Genomic DNA, 18,225 nt, shown 5'->3' with positions numbered 1-18,225 from the left:
CCTAGCTCAGTGCGAACTTTCAAAGATGAAAACTACAGAGAGAACTTTTACCTGCTACTACCACCTCCTCACTGATTCTCCTCCACACCAACTCTTTTGCGAATCTGACAAAAAAAATTGGGAGTGCGCTCCCATGACCACAATCTATTCATTAACTTTCTATGTAATCTGGTTGCACACATTCAGTGTGAACGCAGCATTAGGATGCTCTTAGCAATCTATTTCATTCTGCTCTGAGAAGTTTTGAAAGCAGTGACTCCTAGTATTTAAATACAAAATAAGCTATAATATAAAAATATATTGTTATAGGTGATATTGTAATTTTTTAAGTCACCAAAATAGAAATCTCTATACATCTTGAATCTCGATATATTGCCCAGGCCTACTACAAACATAGGCATGTCTCATCTGCCACGTCTTCACTCACAGATTCCAACATTTCTCTAAATAATCTGGTGTTTTTCGTGTTTACCCCACATCATTAACATTCCTCCCATATTGTGTTTATCCTGCTTATATTAAAATTAGTTTGCTATAATTCAAGAATGTGTCTTCGCCTCTTCCTTGAACAACTCCACCTTTTAAATTTGCGCTTGCAGCCACTCTGTTCTCCCTCATCACAGCTTGAGGTAACAACTTTTGTGCCATTTATCATCTGTAACAGGGGAAAAATACAGCGTGTGTAAGCGTGTTGTATGCACATCAAATTTTAAGTTCACTATTACTTTGTTAATTTAGACCCAAAGAATAGTTAAAGTAGGACATATTGCTGAATAGCCATAGCTTTGGCAAAAATCATTAGATTTTTTTTGTTTCTTTACCGGACAAGGAGGAAAGTGATTCTCTTGATTGACATTCGATTTGGTAAACCTGTGAAAACCCCAAAATAAAAATCCACCATTGTATTGCCACAACTTTCAGTGAAAACACCAGGGATGTGTTGGGAAGTCACTTTGGCAGAGTTTTTTGGGGCAAACACAAAATTCCATGGCAAGAATAAAGTAAAAACACTTTTATGCTGTTGGACTCCACATCCCACAATGCAATGTGCAAAGCTTTTCTGACAAGATCATTTATTCGAGTGTTTACAGTGGAGATCAAAACAAACTTCTATGCGGCAATTTCAACATTTTACATCTTTTTTTGAGCATATCCTGTGGTTGTCACCTTTTTTTTGCAATATGAGTTTTAAATTTGTAGTTTTGCAGTCTGATTTGGGTGTCCGTAGTTGTCATTTACATTTGAAATGTCTCGTCTTTGTTCAGTTTAGTCATGAAACAAAATTTAGCAACAGCCTCAATTATGTGACATCACAAGTTCTCCATTATGCAAAACCATTGTCATACTCATAATGTTACGTAATGTCTTTAAACAAAGCGGCCAAATCCAGAATTGACCTTACGCTTCATTTACATTTTATGTTTTTATTTTCAAACATTTGTCGTCTGTGTCCTTGCTTCATTTTGTCATGGTTGAAATGTGTGTGAATGTGTATGTGTGTGCGTTAAGTAGGTTAGCAGGGAGGAAACTGACACTTCACTACATCTCTCGGGCCCTGAATGGAGGACGGCTGGTCAGGCGCCAATCCTGATTTAGCATCTCTGATATAAATACGAGGCTCGCTCAATGAGGCGACGCTGGATTTCTGGCCAAATACTACAGAGTTCTGATGCACAGCGTGCATTCCTGCGCTGCATGGCCACAACCACAACAGCTCTCGCATCATGTTTTACTGATTAGCATCTGCTCTCCCAGTCACAAATGTAATGTGGGATACAGATTGTTCTCCTTTTGCACGGAGCTTTACTACCTTTAAATATACAGCGTAAACGGGGGCAGGTGGAGCGCCCAGCCTTCAGATTATAACATGAGCCCTGATGTCATAACACACAGCTGATCTTTTCATGAGCTTTGATAGGCTGCTGATTTTTATGCATTTGTGGTCATTTGGAGTCAAGAGCTGCTTATTTATAGAAACTACATCAGGTCTGGGATTTAAATTTGATTTAAAGTTGAATGCAAAATTATTTTTAGTGGAGAAAATTAAGATGAGGTCATCTTAATGTTTCATTTGTAGTTTCAATTTATGTATTTTTTTCCTCAATTTAGTCATTTAAATAAGGCGATTTTTCTTTTTTGTATTTATTTTAATACATATATATATATATACATTTTTTAAGGAGAGGACTTCAAGTAGATGGCACAGTAGTTATAAATATTATTTTTCTATGTATCTTTAAAATAATAATAATAAATGTATATATTACATAGAAGTAGAAAGTAATGCTGTATAAGCTGAGGAGCGATATTTAAAATGTGCATAATTGCACTATCGTGGCTGCTTTGTCCAACTTTTGCTCAGTTTGCCTCTTTGAAAGGCTCGTGCTCTGAGCCTTTGCAGAAGATTTATTGACACTTCTGACCTCAGACGTGTTGCTCTGGCCACACACGTGCAAATCCTGGAAATGGGAGAAAAAGTATCTGGATTGTAACACTTGAAGAAAAATAAACGTTGCCCGACCGCAGACTTCACCAACCCTGCTGTCAGAACCTTAAATGGAAAGAGGTGCGGCTCAGTTTATGCACAGTTGTCCCCTGTTTATACAAACATAGAGATTTTTGGTTTTGATTTATTCTCCAAAGCTCTGTGGGATTTTGGACCAAAAAACCATGTTTGCCCTTTCCTCCAACCCAGCACATTCTCAGAATAATCTTGAGATTAGTCAGAGCAGAGATGTAAAAGCAAACGCGTGGATTCCCTTGATGAGCTTAGTGAAGGTTTGGGAGGCTTACTTTGCTCATCTGCCTACCTTTGGATTGTTCTGAGCAGCAGCAGCTACACCTGAGCGCCTCAGACTTCACGTGCGTTATCATAGTTTCAGTGACCAATTGAACAGCTTATTAGGACTGTTTGCTTGGAGATGCAGTTCCTGTTGTTGTAGAAAAGCTAAACAATTGTCTCAATGATCTGACACGTGAGATGCATTGGGTCTGTGGGGAGTGATTTGTATGATGTTTGAGAACTGAAGAAAAGTAAAGATTTTTGCAAGTGGTTGCAAGCAAACTCGGCTCATTTCATACCTCTGACGTAGAGTGAATTTACAGATGGCAGCACTGCAGCATCATGACAATAAAAAACTGAAACCATAAATAGTTAAAAAAAAAAAAACAACAATCAAAAAACTAAAAAAAGGCTCGTATGCAGACATGAATCAGTTAAAAGGGTGTGCATGTTGAATATTTGTAGAAACACATCAGAATAACCAGGTTCTTAACTAGCTCAGGGAACGCACAATCATATACACATCAGCAAGTTGTGCAGTGCTTGTTTTGGCGACTGAGAATCATATCCACCCTGTATGATCTGAGTTAAATATCAAAAACAAGCAGCTCTTGTAATTGTTGGCTTTTTCCTGTAAGTTTGGAGCCATTCATAAAGCAGAGCCAAATCCCAATCTAATATTGATTTCGGATATAGGTCCGATATCCATTGGATTGATATTAGTATTGGCCAATACTCAAGACTGCAATATTGGCAACGTATTGGAAGTGAAGAAGTTGCATCGGGACATCCCTAGCGATTATATTCAAAATCAATGTAAGTTACGCAACGTCGAGCGACCTCTGCTCAAGCGACGTGACTCGCGTAATTCCAGCGACTCAGTCGCAAGTAGCTCATAGTTGAAAATTTTGAACTTTTCAAGCGACCTTGTGTGTCACTGTTGCGACATCCAATCGGCAATAAGTTTCTTCCCACGTCATTCCCCGAGTAGATGAAGCGAGCAAAAAGCGCGACTATGTTTAAGGGACTCATCACGTGCGATGTAAGCAAATATAGTCGCTGAAGTCGCTTTCAGTGTGAACGCACCTTTATCATTATCAGCTATGCTTCAGTTTACTTAGCATTTCAAATATTTTCAGTCTTTGTTGTTTTTTAATTCCCACAGATGCCTAACTGGTCTCCCTCTGATGCATGCGATCCAAACCCATGTGAGAATGATGCCAGGTGCCACAGCATGGACCAGGACTTCTACTGTGCATGTCCCGAAGGCTACGAAGGGAAAGCCTGTGAACGCCTTAAAGAAAGCTGCATCACCGCCCCGTGTGAAGGTGCCTCCACAGATGTGCTTTCAATGGTTTTTTATAAGTGCTCGACAAACACTTCAACCTCCTTTTTTTTTTTTTTAAAACCATCTCACAGTGATCGACAGCTGCACCGTTGCGGTTTCATCCAACGATTCAGCAGGAGTGCAACGCATTTCCTCCAACGTCTGCGGCCCACGAGGCCGCTGCATCAGCCACCCAGCGGGAAACTTCACCTGTGTGTGCGATCAGGGCTTCAGCGGCCTCTACTGCCATGAGAGTACGTGCAAATCTGTGGATTCATGTTAGGATTTCAAGCAACTGGAAATCATCAATATAAATGACCAGCATTGAAATCACAGTAAAGTTTGAACTTTCACACTCCTGTGCAGACTTTCTCAGATTTGTCGCTTTTCCTCTTGCAAAAGGAACACATTTCAGTGGCAAACTTCAAAATAAAAGCATGTTGAAAGGAATTATTTTCACTCCCCTTGAAGAATGAAAATCAGAGCCCCAATCCCAACTAAATTGCAACAAAATGGGTAAAAAAAATTTAAATGAATAAGATAAAATTGTGACTATTCTTCAAAACTTGTAAAAATTGCACAATCACATATTTTAGAACAGTAATAATAAAGTTATTTAGGTGCAAAGAAAAAAGTACTAGTTCTGTATTTTGTGCTCAGGGTTTAGGGAATCACTGCCATAACTTTACAGACTGAATCTCTGCCTCAGATTAAAACCACGGCCTGGTGTTTTATTTTATTTTGAAAGGTAGTAATGCGAGCAATTTATAATCTACATTAAATTAGTGTGTCAGGGCAACACTTTACCATTTATTTGAGTAGTTTAAAGTTGTGGCTTTGCTTATGACAAACTAGGAATTAATGAATTTTTCAAAATAAAAGCAAGGGAAATATAAAATTCCTGAGGCCAAATTGGAATTTTCAGGTTGCTTTTAAATGTTATAACAATCAACGTTTAGGATGAACTTTTTCTGTCCCTCAGACATCAACGACTGCATTAGCAGCCCATGTGAAAACAGCGGGACCTGCATCGATGGCATTAACTCATTTCAGTGCTTTTGTCCTGATGGCTGGGAGGGTCGACTCTGCGACATCAGTGAGCAAATATAACAGTTTTTTTAAACATTGCCTGCAGCTTCCTTTTTAGGTATGAAATATTGAGTTGGGGGAAACTTTTTGTTGCGCGCAGATGTCAACGAGTGCCGACACAACCCCTGTAAGAATGGCGGAAGCTGTGTTGATCTGGTGAATGACTTTTACTGCGAGTGTGCTGACAACTGGAAGGGCAAGACCTGTCATTCCCGTGAGTATTGTGCACTCTGTTGTAATGTGCATGTTAAGGCTCTGCACTTGCACCTCCCCTGTCGCCCATTATTTGACAGCAGATGCATGTAAACATCCATGAAAGTTCCCCTCTGGTTGCCTACTACGATTTTTAACTGGGAACGCTGTGTGTTTGCGGTTTCTTTATTCCGTCTAGGAGAGAGTCAGTGTGACGAAACGACCTGCAGTAATGGAGGCACCTGCTACGACCAAGGAGATGCTTTCCACTGTGCGTGTTTACCTGAATGGGGAGGAAACACATGCAACACAGGTGAGAGACACCTTAAATAGCTATGAATATAAAACCACCTATTAATATGATCCAAAAGTATTTGGGAATTTACTTTTTTAATTATATACAGTTATTTTCATGTATTATTCATGTTCTTGCATTCTTGGTGCATTCACTAAAGAGTCTTTCCTCATTATTATTGAATTGATTCATCATCCGTTTTCTCCCCGCAGCCAAAAACAGCACATGTGCATCCAGCCCGTGTCTCAACAGTGGGACGTGTGTGGGCGCAGGAGACACGTTCACATGCATCTGCAAAGAGGGCTGGGAGGGATCCACCTGTGAAAAAAGTTAGTCTACGCTCTTCTATGGTCTTTGGTACAAGTTGTACAATAAAATTGCAAAGCAGTTTGGGTTTGCATTTGTTTTACTGCAACACTTGTCTTTGAACAAAGACCCAAAGCTTTTTTAAGACTGGCAGTTATAAAGACTTTGATGAATGTCTTGGGCCATTTCGCACACAGTACATAAGAAATGTGGTCTCAATGGTGATCCTTGTGGAACACCACTTCTACTTTTAATCCTATTGGGCAACACATTTGAATGTATTTTTTATTTATTTCTGATTTATGTATTATGTCATCTCGACAGCTTAATACAAGTATGTACCAAGAGCTACAAAATATAGGGAGCGTTAAAGGGATCCTCAACCCAATTACAAACAAAGACGTAGTTGGAGTTAGAAGCTGCATAGTGCATATGCAATAGAAAGTTTTTCAATGTTTCACAAATTGTGTTTAATTTGCAATTCGCCCTTGTACTCAAAATAGTTTTGAGATTAACGGCATCGATGGTTGCCATGGTAGCGTAGACTTCCCCGTTTTAAGGCGTCTTCCTTGTTCAGCTGAATCTGTAGTAAGATGGGTGATAATAGTATCCAAATGTTGCGCACACAATATTTTCAAAATCAAATTTTTCACTTTAACATCAAAATCCATCCACTGTAATGTTCCTTGTCTTTTTTGAAAAAACATAATGTCCAAAGAATGGGAAAATACATAACTGAGCACTAAAATGTCAGATTGAAATTCTATTTTGCCGTAGACTCTCTATGGTTACAGAAATGTAAAGACTAGTTCCTACAAACACAGATTGGTTGAAATCTACAAAATGGCGGCACCCACATGTAAAGGGATATTATGTGCATTTGAGGCTAAATGTTGATATAAATGACTCCAAAGACATTTTTTACATAAATTATTCAGCTTTTGACGCTTCGTCTTTGTAATAGGTTGTGTATCACTTCAGCGTTTGGTCGGACATTGAGGCATTCAGTCCTTGACTTGCTTTGGGCAGGTGTTAAAGATCATCTGTGTCTTGGGTTTGCTTTTGTGTTTGAAAAGTTGCAGAAGCTTCATCACAGCTGATAAACTTTTTAATTCTTCTCTTCTCCAGACACTGACGACTGCAACCCTCACCCTTGGTAGGTAACATTTCTAATCTCCCACTCACTGGCTGTGCAGTTAAACCTTTCCCTCCTCCTCATTTATTCCCATCTCCCTTAGCTCCACACTTCACAGACCTTACAGGCTAAAGGGGTGAAGGGCCACTAAAAGCAGTGGAAGTAGTCCTTAAATCAAGCCTCAAAGGGGTATCTCACAGGGAGGGGGAGGATGTTGAATAGGACAGTGAGAGGTGGCAGTTTTCTGGGGAGGACAAGAGTCCCACCTACCCCGTGGTGAATGCAGGTGGGGGGTGGAGTGGCGGAGGGGGGTGTACATGTCCATTCTTCTCGTGCGACCTGGTGGGAAGCTCAACTTTGAGGCAAAATGGAAAGGAGGCTGTTTGAGGGGAGGGGCGGCACCGGACACTCCTATTAGCATCTGAAAGGTGGAGGCTTGTATTGATGAGCTGAATCGAGCTTTGTGACCCCCACCACAAACGGACACGCAGTCACACAAACGATGTACTCAGCCACAGCTGGAAAAGATGTACACACTGGTCCATTCCTAACCATCCCTCCTCACTTTCAGTTACAACAGTGGAATCTGCGTGGATGGAGTCAACTGGTTCCGGTGCGAGTGCGCTCCTGGTTTCGCTGGACCCGACTGCAGAATCAGTGAGTGTTGACGTTTCTTTGCCTGAGGCTGAAACTCGCTTTGAAAAAAAAAACAGAAAGCCAAATCCCCATCAGGCCATAATGATTCCATCATGGCAGCCCTAATGTCATGGCAACATGGCATGGTGAAAAGCAAAGCGAGCTAGATCCAGGGTAGGGCTGACAAAAAGGGACGGACAAGCAGGAGATGGACACATTGACACCTACATGTAAGGCTTGGACGCCGCCCTTTGCCTTTTTCCTCAGTCCTTTAACGCCTCAGGGGTCAAAGGTCGTCCCTCCTCTATACTCACATGGGCACACATTCACACACGAGAGACAAATTACCCACTGACCCTGAAATTCTTCCTTTCTGCTCCTTTGTTCGGGCCGGATAGCGCTCACCTTTGTTGTTCATGCTTGAATCTGAGAATTCTCATCCAGGCCGAGTTGATGTGAAACCTGGACCACAATGGATGAGGGCTCCCGCTGATTAGAGAAAGGGGAGGGCCACTGTTGGCTTTGTGATTTGAAGTTTTACCCAAATTAGAACTTGTTGGTTTTGCCCGGCTGCAGTTTTTCATGCCAAAGGGAGACCATAAATAATATTCAAGAACCAATCAGCATTTAACCGTTTTCACTGATTTTGACAAATATTTGAGGAAGTACAAGTTACAAATATTCTAATATTCTGCTATTAAGTCAGATGGAAATAAAGAAAACAAGAGCATTTAAAGAGTGCAAACCTCCACAAGTTCCAAATCTTGTCTTTGCCAGATATCTCGATCAGTGATCCTGATCATGCTACTATGATCATTCACACTATAATGGCTTGGAAGAAGAGCTTGGAAAGAAAAGTTTAAAAAAAAAAAAGACATTTCTATCCCCATTAACTCATTCAGTGCCAGCCATTTTCAAAATTTCTATCCACTGTGCCATTTTTTTTAGAGCATTTTGACCTATTTTTAAAAACCCACAGAATATTTTGTACTATGACATGATATAATTCTGACACCAGATTCTGAAAGATTAAGTCTCCAATTTAATCAGAAAAAATAATTTTCTTTCCAGCTTGTTTCGTTCTTCTGTAATCAGCAGTTGAATAGAGGCAAGTTTCACACAAATCGCCAGTTTGTGACAAAAAGCTCAGGAAAATGTCTTTTTCTGAAAAAGCCTATTAGTGACTTTGAAGCTATTTTTTTTTTTTGCTTTAGTGACACCTCAACATTGGTTTCCTTCTATAAAACTACAAAAACAACACTGAAACCGGGCTTTTGATGGAAAAATTATTATTATTTTACTATCTGTCAGAGTTGAATGGATTTGCTTACTACAAGTCTCTCCCCCGTCATTCTCCACACACGCAACTTCCTCTTCATCCAGGACATGCTCAGTGTCAGCACTTGCCCAGTTTTTTTGATCGTTTTATCTCACCATTGCAACACTCTCAATAGTCCACTTAGGTTCCACACATGCTTTGGTTGAGTGTGAGCTGCTATGAGCTTCAGCATCAACTCTCGTAGCGACATTTTCTGTCTTATAAACTCCTTTCCTCTCCCTCTGAGCTCTGCCCATCACGGGTGACCTCTCATCCAAAGGTGCTGCTGCCACCTACATGTCACCAGTTGGTCACTACATCATTGTACAAGTTAGATATTCACGGGAGTGCTTCGTCACACTGTCTCCTAGCAACCCCAGCCGAAAAACACAGTCTATAGACTTGAATGGCACTCAATGAGTTAATGACCATACAGTAGGTCTAAATGTATGGGAACCCCAGTTTTTGGGAAAAATCGTGGACAAAAGCACAATTAGAACCGATCCAGATGAAACACAGTGGGGTAATTGAAGAACCGACACGTCATAACTGAGTCAAATTTCATAAAGATCGGCCATTTATATATCAAGAATTTTAAAATTTTTGTTAATGATGATGGGTATTTTTTGATTTTTTTTAAACTAATCCACAATTAGTATAGTGATTCACATCCCCTCCTAAATTTAATGGAATATTCCATAGTGTAAGGTTGATCTTTGGGTAAAATGTTATCAAGTACCTTTGATGTAATCCTGCTAACAGACAAACAGACAAATAAAGTACTTTGAAAATATTAGCCCTTTGGTGGAGGAATTATGTGATTTCATCATCTTCTATTAAAACTTGGGCTTCCAAAGCGTGAACTGCTCAACGACAGATTTGAAGACTTGATTCCTTTTCTGCACATCACGTAAAACGAGGTGTTACTGTTTACAGCTGCGTTGTTCTCCACTATGTTTGTACTCTAATCTCATCTGAGATTCTGTACATTTATGCTGATTCCATTTCTCTGCACAGACATAAATGAGTGTCAGTCTTCACCCTGTGCTTATGGAGCCACGTGTGTCGATGAGATCAATGGTTTCCGATGTCTCTGTCCAAATGGAAGAACAGGAGTCCGATGCCAAGAGTGTAAAGACATTTTTCTGCTCCCTATTGTTTTAGGCTTTGTATTTTCTCTTTTGTTACTCATCCATAACCAATGCTCAAATCCAGCATATCTCTTTTTTATGTCTGTGTGCAGTCATTGGTGTAGGGAAGACTTGTCACTATGCTGGACTGCAGTTTCCACACGGCAGCCACTGGGACGAAGAGTGCAACAGCTGCCACTGCATCAATGGCAAAGTGCAGTGCACAAAGGTAACATCGCTCTTCCATTGGTGACATCACTATGTGCTGATGCCAGTGGAAAATGCAAAGCTAACATCTACAAATGATAAAGTTTTGTTCATTCATAGTTTGACTGACATCTGTATTCTTCAGTCCTGCGTGTTTTGGATGCTTAACTGCATTACATCGTTGCAACATCATTGCTGAAAGATTTACATAATGTTTTGATATTTTAGATATCAGTCATTAGATTTAAAGCTGCGAGAGACGATATTTTATTTAAATTTTTTATCAGGTAAAGACATAATGTAGGCCTCTGATGAATAAATTGAAAATCATTTGCTCGAAAAAAGATGTGAAAATTTGAAATTGCTGCTCGAAAATGTGTTTTGATCTCCACTGTAAGCACTCTCATTGACATTGTTGGAAAAGTTTGGCACATTGCATTGTGGGATGTGGAGTCCTGTAGACGGATGCATAGAAGTGTTTTTACTTCATTCTTACAGACATTTCAAAACAATAGAAGATGTTTATTTTGGGGCTTGCACAGAATATTCTGAATCTGGCCATAATTGTACAGTATGTCCATGGAGTGATGTGATATCACAGGGATTATGGGAAACGAATTATAACAAATGTTGTCAAGCCAATCACCGTCCTCCTTGTTTGGTGCAGAAACACAAGAAATTCCAACACGTGTCATCCCCAGTAGCTTTAAATACATGTGTAGGAGTTGTGTGAACACATCACTTCATGATTGCATTGCTTGGTTCTAACCCCTGATCTTGACCATGGCTGCAGGGCTCTGACGCCTATTCCAGCTCACTCAATGACACACTTTCATCTTCCAGTGTCTCTGCATTAATCATTAATGTGGGTGGTTTATGAATCATTGGAAAAAGTAGATATATTATAATTTGGTTGTTTTTAGATGTTTTTATAAATTAGAGAAAAATCTAGAGGGAAAGTTAATAGTACACTCAAACCCTACAAACTAAATACGGTACGGTAACTTTACATCCAAAGTGGCATGTTTCTCAATAAATGATAAATGAATATTTTTAAAATGCATGTATTAAATCTAACTGTTGCTGACCCAGAGTGTCTTTCTTTACTGACTCACTTGTAGGTGCTGTGTGGGCGTCGGCCCTGCCTCCTCCATTCAGACCAGGACCAGAGACCACAGTCCTGCCCCGCGGGCCGCGAGTGTCTGAAGCACAGCTACATGACCTGTTTCTCTCCCCCGTGTCACCAATGGGGGGTGTGCTCCATGGCTGGACCTTCACCTCCACAGACCAACACCAAGTGCCAGCCCAACAGCGACCATTTGGACAACAGCTGCGGCCGCATAACGCTGGTTTTCAACCGGGATAAGATCCCACAGGTCAGACTGGGTTTCCATCTCCTTCCCTCGATGCTTGTGTCTCCTCGTCTTTGTTCTTCCTGTTTGCTGAGTGTGTGTTTGTGTGTAAATGCAGGGGATAACTGTGGAGAACATCTGCTACGAGCTGAGGTATCTACCCGACACTCGTAATTTGGCAAAGGATCACGAGCTCCTGCTGCTCTGTGAGCTCTCACAGTCTAACCAGGATGCTGTGGAGGTGGCTTTAGTAAGTCTATAAAAAAAACCAAAGAGGATATTTTTACACTGAGTATTAAAATGAGTGTAAGTGGTCCTTACAGTGTCGCCTAAAATGTTTTGACTTTCATGTTGTAGCAGATCTATTTAATCCGCTATTTTAGTTTTCTATGACGATTATTTTATTGGTTTCCTTCCTGGAATCCTGCATGTAAAAAGTTGTAAGGAAAGTAGCTCAGGATGTCCAAACCTGTTCCTGGAGGGCTGCTCTGCAGTGTTTCTATCACAAGTGAATTAAATGAATGTCTGTGTAGAACCCACTCCCTCCACTTGTGTGTATGCGTATTAAGTTGGTCGTCACAGTAGTGTCTAACCCAGCTGAGGTAATAAACCTAATTTTCATGGCCGATCCTGCTGCTGCAAACTACCTTCACTTTGAAAGATTGGTGATAAGAGTATTGAGAAGACTGAACAAATGAAACAATGGCTTGTAACAGTTAAAAAGCACATTTTTTTGATTGAGATGGTAAAATAACCAGGACTTCGTTAAAGGGAGTAGATTCAGTCCATTTCTAAAATGTGTTCAGCCTCTCCTTATCTTTTATTTTAAAGACTCCATCACTTCAATTTTTCAGGACCGTTTATTGCACTTATTATTTCAATTTTGTTTATTTGGAAGAGATAATGCATATTAATGGCCATAATAGTATTATATATATATATGCCAGATTCTTTGGCTAAGTTTTTTTGGCCATCAGTAGTCCCTGCAGAGTTCAACAAATCATAAAACCACGTCAAGGCAAATGTACCAGGGATTGATCAAAGTGAGCAAATGCTTGTGTACAGCTTTATACTCAAGATAAACATTTCCCAAACTGTGCCTTTTTTAATGGTTGTCTAATCTGGTCCTCAGTCATTCCGTCCAGAAGACCTACCCAACCACAACCTGATCCACGAGACCGCCAGCGCCATCGTGGGCTCCTTGTCAAAGCGTCACAACAGCACTGTAATGCTGGCCGTCATTGAGGTCAAAGTGGAAACACAAGTCATGCCCCCGTCAGTGGGTGAGTAAAGAGGCGTCCCCCAAGGATGCGTCATAGGCACCTTTTCACTCTGCGTACACGCCTACTCATTGTTTTGTGGATGTGTGTGCTGGGTCCACAGATTACATGGTGCCTCTGCTTTGTGTGGTCTTCTGCTTGCTGTGCCTCCTCTGTGTCGTCGTGTGTGTTTGGTGGACACGCAAACGAAGAAAAGAGCGGGAGAGGAATGCACAGTCGGCCTCTGACGACAGCGTGAACAACCAGTGGGAGCCGTTGCGGCGCGTGGTGGGAAGTGAGCAGCAGCTGAAGGAGAGCAACAAGGAGGCCGAGCAGGAGCGCAAGAAGCTCATGGGCACTTCCTATCGGACGTGTGACGACGGGGAGGAGGAGACAGAGACGGAAGGCGAGCTGGAGGAGGACTGTGGAGGAGCGGAGGCGGGAGTTCAGCTAGTTTATAAATACTCTAAGACTGCAGTGCAGTCCAGTGGAGGAGTGATCTGCACCCTGCACAGTTCCAGTTCACCCCTCAAAGCCCCCCACCGGACCTCCAGCTACAGCTCCAAAGACAACCGCTGGAAAAATGTCAGTGCCGTCTTGACTGGTCAGAAAGACCACAGAGACCATTGTGTATAAGAAAGTTAAAGAAAAGACATGTGGAGAAGCTCCGAGGCAACGATGATTCTTAGTTTGGGACTACTTTTTGGAGAAAAAAAAAGGCTTTGTATTTCAATAAGCCGTTCTTTGCTTTGTTTTCATGTTTCCGTCACTGTCGCCTGAAATGCTTTTTGGTTTCAGGAGACACGGTGACCATCCTTTTTTTTTTTTTTTTTTTTTTGGCTTACATTTTCTTACATTGTGTACAGAAAGAGCTGAAATGTAACAACTCTTCAGGAGGATGAGAAGCTCTCTGCAATTTATGTTATGAGAAGAAGAAAAAAAACGGTGAACCATCGAAACAACCTGTATAAAGATTTGTTTTTTTACAGATAGCTATGAATATTGAATAAGGTGACCTGTCAGAGGCAGATGCACATTAACGGACAGAGGTGGACACGTGGACAACAACGGATGGAAAACCACCCTTTTTTCTTTTTTTTGCTACGTCTCCTCCACCTGTGACCGTCACGCGCCAGCCTTACCAAAACACTCGGCCTGGAGGGGAGAGGGGACAGGAACCCCAGTGCCTACTATGTGGCCTTCCATATGTTTTCTCCTGTCGCTCAGTTGTCGTGGCTGAAAGCTCCGTTTGAGGATTTTTTGCAGTATTTCAGTTGGTAGCAAGTGCCTTTCTACGAGCCTGGTTTCAAGCTCCGAGTCGTGCTGCCCAGTTTGACCTCCTTGTTCTAAGATCTCAAAGGGATGTGTGTACATTTAGTTCAGTCTCACAGCAACACAATCCAAGGTATTTGATCAAAGCAGAAGAGAATACTCTGTACATACGTGTAAATACTAAAGGAGTCGCTGTGTATATTTGAAATAAGTAACTTAAAGACAAGTCACATTTTTATTATTATTATTATTATTATTAATATGATTAATATTTTTTTTTTATTTTTTACAAGGCCATTCCTTTTATTTATGCCAGTCAAAATGGGCACGTTTTATAACACTTAAAATCCCCACTTTTGAATACCTTTACAGTGAGGTACCACCTATAAAGGACTTTCTGAAGGGTTTCTAAATGGTTTGCCGCGGGGGCAAGTTTAATTTGTGACTGTTTATTTAAGGATTTTTAGTTAAGCGAACGAGTCATCTTTTATTTTTTATCATTTTCGCTACTCAACAGTCTCGATGTTCCGCCGTTTTAAACCACTTTTGCACAGTTGAGAATAAAAAAAAAAAACCCTGAAATCCAGGATACTTTTGAGGCAAATCCATTTTGATCATGCAACTATATTTTTGTAATGAAGAACCAAAGCTTGAACCAATTATGCAGAATGGAAGCTCTGAGCACCCACTCCTTCACTTAGTGCTGTTAATCCTTTAACAGTTAATGGAGACTGTGACGTGGCAGATGGAGGTTGTGGACATTTTTCCTTTTTCTTTTCACATTGAAGCCTTAAAACGCTCTCAAACCATTTCTAAACCCATCACAAAGACTTTAATTTCAGGTGCCTTAATGTAACAGGTAATGCATTCTTTGTGTTATCTGATCATCTTTTTTTTTTTACGTTGTCTGTTTGTTTTCACGATTAAGGAAGTGACTTTCAAACATCATGTTTGTGTGTGTGTGTATTGTGGCGTGTTTTATTCGCCCGATTGAAGCGCTCTCCTTGTGTCATGTTGCTATCATGGAGATGAAACGCGGAGGCTTGGGATTAATGAATACGATCCACTGCGGCAGGTTTTCCGGATGTTATGAATGTGGACGTCAGTAGGTTTAAGTATAGATATCATGCATTAGCTTCATGTTTGGTTTCAAGGCTTTAATGAAGGGAACAATGTTTGCAGATTCAGATTTTGTTTCTTTTGTAATCATGCAAAAGTGTTTAAGCTACCAGCTCAACTAAAATGACGGTTTTACCCCCTTTTCATAAGTCATTGTCTCAAAGCGCCATTGTATTTCTGTAAATGGGACACAGCAAAATAAAGAATTACAGTTGCATCACTGCTGGTGTTCAAAACATATCTGGATTATACATCAAGTAATACCATTGGATGCATTGTGAGTGAGGGTGTCCTGGAAACTTTAAACCAACCTTTTAGTGGATGTTTCATTGTTTTCAATAATTTCACATATTAAAACGGTTTTTGACACGATCTTAAGGTTTGCAGGAAGTGGTTAATCATCACATACTGTATGGCGTCCTTCATAAATGCTGTTAGCAGTCTGAATCACTGCTGCAGCTCTAGCTCTGTTCTGCAGGGATCCATCGATCCAATCCACTCTCACTCCCGTCGCACCAATGGAGCCATGTCTCCTGTTCTGGGCTGATCCACTCTCCACCAATGAGAGGCTGGCGTGATTGTCCTGGCAAGATAAAGATTTCAATGTTTCATGAGTGATGTTGCGGGATCGGTCGGAGTGATAGTGAGCCGGGACACTTTCCATCCCGACTCCCATGACTACTGGTGCTAATGGGAGTTCCTTTAATCGGAAAGGCTGGATCAGCTTACAGAGCTGTGTGCAAGTGATGGTGGCACCATGAGAGAGAGAGAGAGAGGGGAAATCTAGACACATTTCTGTTGCTAGAAGCTATTTCTCACCTTTAACTTCACCAGTCTCTGCAAACACTCACAAAGAACATGAGCAACAGCTATTTCCTCTTTATTTATATCAAGAAAATAATAATTCTCTATTTTCTTGATGCATGCATGTATTTTTGCCACGTTAGAAAGTGTAAACCTGCCGTTCTGTTGAGCCTGTCAGCACCAACCCCCCCATAACTGAGCCCAGACTGCAACAGTAAACCGACACCAGATTCCAAAAGTGGCTCCTGACAACAGCCAAGGACATTTCTGTCTGCTGCATTTGTAAACACATACAGTAGTACAACCGCCCTCAGAGCAACGTGCAACAGCGTTGAGCAAACCAATTTCTTTTGTGCACGTTCACATTGTGCAGGCTGCAGCAGGCGGATTGACTGTGAGAGGGTGTTCAGCATGTTCAGATCTGCATCTGTGGATGTGGGACCATCTGACAGTGAAGGCAGCTGGGTAACAGGATTTCAGACTAAGCCCTTCGTCTCCTTATCCTCACGCACACACACTTAACATGCGTCTAATCAGACTACACACTGGTGGACAGCAGTCTGCTGTCTGTAGGAATCATTTCACGATGTGTGTGTTTTGCAGGTGATCTGGATTTATTTGTTTTCATGAAAATGCAAACAAACAGATTATTACACCAAATAATAGCACAGTACAAATGCAACATTTTCATGATTGGAAAGGAGCAGTATGAAGAATAAAATTCTTATATTTCTGCCCCTTAACATAATTATTGACCTCACCAACCTTCAGCCCACACAATTTTCACTATTCTCCAATGACCTAAAAATGACAAATCATAATTTACAAATCACACCCCAAGTCGACTTTCTGAAGCATATTGGCAGATTTTTTTTTTGCCCTATACATTTTTTTTAAATTGACAAATATTTGTACAAACCTTCAAATCATTTTGTTGAGCAATCCACAAATCAATATACTGATTCTGGATCAGTTTGAAAGATCAAAAATTCACACATTTATTTATAATTAACCGACCATTATCAAATTTGACTCAGTAATGTCAGGATGGTTCCTAAATTTAAGTTCATTCAGATTGCATCCTGATTGCAAATTTTATTGCAATTCTTTTTTTTTTTTAAATGAGGGTGCCCATACATTTGGACTTACTGTATCCTTTTTTCCAAGCATTTTAAAGTGTGAATGAAAATGGTACCATAATCAGGATCACTGATCCAGATAACTGCCATTATCTGGCGAAGAAGAGCTTTGGCACTTGACAAAGCACTCTCTGAGTGCTTTTGTTTTTTTCTTTACATTTGATCATGTGCACAGTTTGATTGTACAAGCTTCTTCTTCTGTTATCTCAGTTTTAGAGGTCAGAGAATATCAAATACCATCAACCACAAAGATGGAAAGGCCTTTGCAATACGTACGTACGCTCCATCTGAAAACATGCATGTTGGGTTATATCAAATTTGTAAACTGCCTATAGGAGTCAGTGTGTCTGTTTGATGAACTGTGACTTGTCCACAGTGTAGAGCTAAGAACTGGAAAATTGCACCCATAGAACCCTGTGACCCTGAACAGAAAACAGCGTGTGGAAAATGAATGCTTATTGTCAGATACTCTACAGACCCTTTCCCAAAAATTAGAATATCACGGAAAAGTTGTTTAATTTCTATAATTCCATTCAAAAAGTTAAACTTTGGACTGGACTGTTGGCCAGTGGTCAAGTAAATAGTGATTTCTTCACAGTAGTCTAATTTTTTGAAATCCTGTTTTTGTGGGTTTTATGAGCTGGAAACCCAAATTATGTAAAAAATAAATACTTTTAGTCGTTTAAATTGTGGGCCCTAAATCTATAATCTATGAAAGTTTAATTTTCTGAATAGAATTGTGGAAATTAAACAACTTTTCCATGATATTCTAATTGTTTGGAAAGGGTCTGTATATTACGGAGCCCCAGACATGACATAGTTAAACAAACAAAAAAAGGATTAAATGCTACAGATTAGCTATG

The 18,225-nt window shown here is 40.5% G+C and overlaps 1 protein-coding gene across 2 annotated transcripts in view; it reads left to right on the top strand.

Moving 5' to 3' along the window:
- jag2b (jagged canonical Notch ligand 2b) overlaps window positions 1–15,791 on the top strand; it is a 62,187-nt gene extending 46,396 nt beyond the window's left edge. For both annotated transcript variants that reach the window (XM_028439320.1, XM_028439322.1), the window contains 14 exons: window positions 3,948–4,110; window positions 4,202–4,363; window positions 5,092–5,205; window positions 5,299–5,412; window positions 5,590–5,703; window positions 5,898–6,014; window positions 7,120–7,147; window positions 7,698–7,783; window positions 10,098–10,211; window positions 10,324–10,439; window positions 11,539–11,793; window positions 11,888–12,019; window positions 12,902–13,052; window positions 13,153–15,791. In XM_028439320.1, coding sequence (XP_028295121.1) covers window positions 3,948–4,110; window positions 4,202–4,363; window positions 5,092–5,205; window positions 5,299–5,412; window positions 5,590–5,703; window positions 5,898–6,014; window positions 7,120–7,147; window positions 7,698–7,783; window positions 10,098–10,211; window positions 10,324–10,439; window positions 11,539–11,793; window positions 11,888–12,019; window positions 12,902–13,052; window positions 13,153–13,664 — 2,178 coding nt within the window. In that variant the 3' untranslated portion in view covers window positions 13,665–15,791. The remainder of the gene's footprint in view (window positions 1–3,947; window positions 4,111–4,201; window positions 4,364–5,091; window positions 5,206–5,298; window positions 5,413–5,589; window positions 5,704–5,897; window positions 6,015–7,119; window positions 7,148–7,697; window positions 7,784–10,097; window positions 10,212–10,323; window positions 10,440–11,538; window positions 11,794–11,887; window positions 12,020–12,901; window positions 13,053–13,152) is intronic.
- Window positions 15,792–18,225: the final 2,434 nt, after the last annotated feature.

This window comes from Gouania willdenowi, chromosome 24, assembly GCF_900634775.1.
Source record: "Gouania willdenowi chromosome 24, fGouWil2.1, whole genome shotgun sequence".
NCBI classification, from domain to species: Eukaryota; Metazoa; Chordata; class Actinopteri; order Blenniiformes; family Gobiesocidae; genus Gouania; species Gouania willdenowi.
The sequence above is the reverse complement of the archived record's forward strand: the minus strand, read 5'-3'. Positions and strand labels throughout refer to the sequence as shown.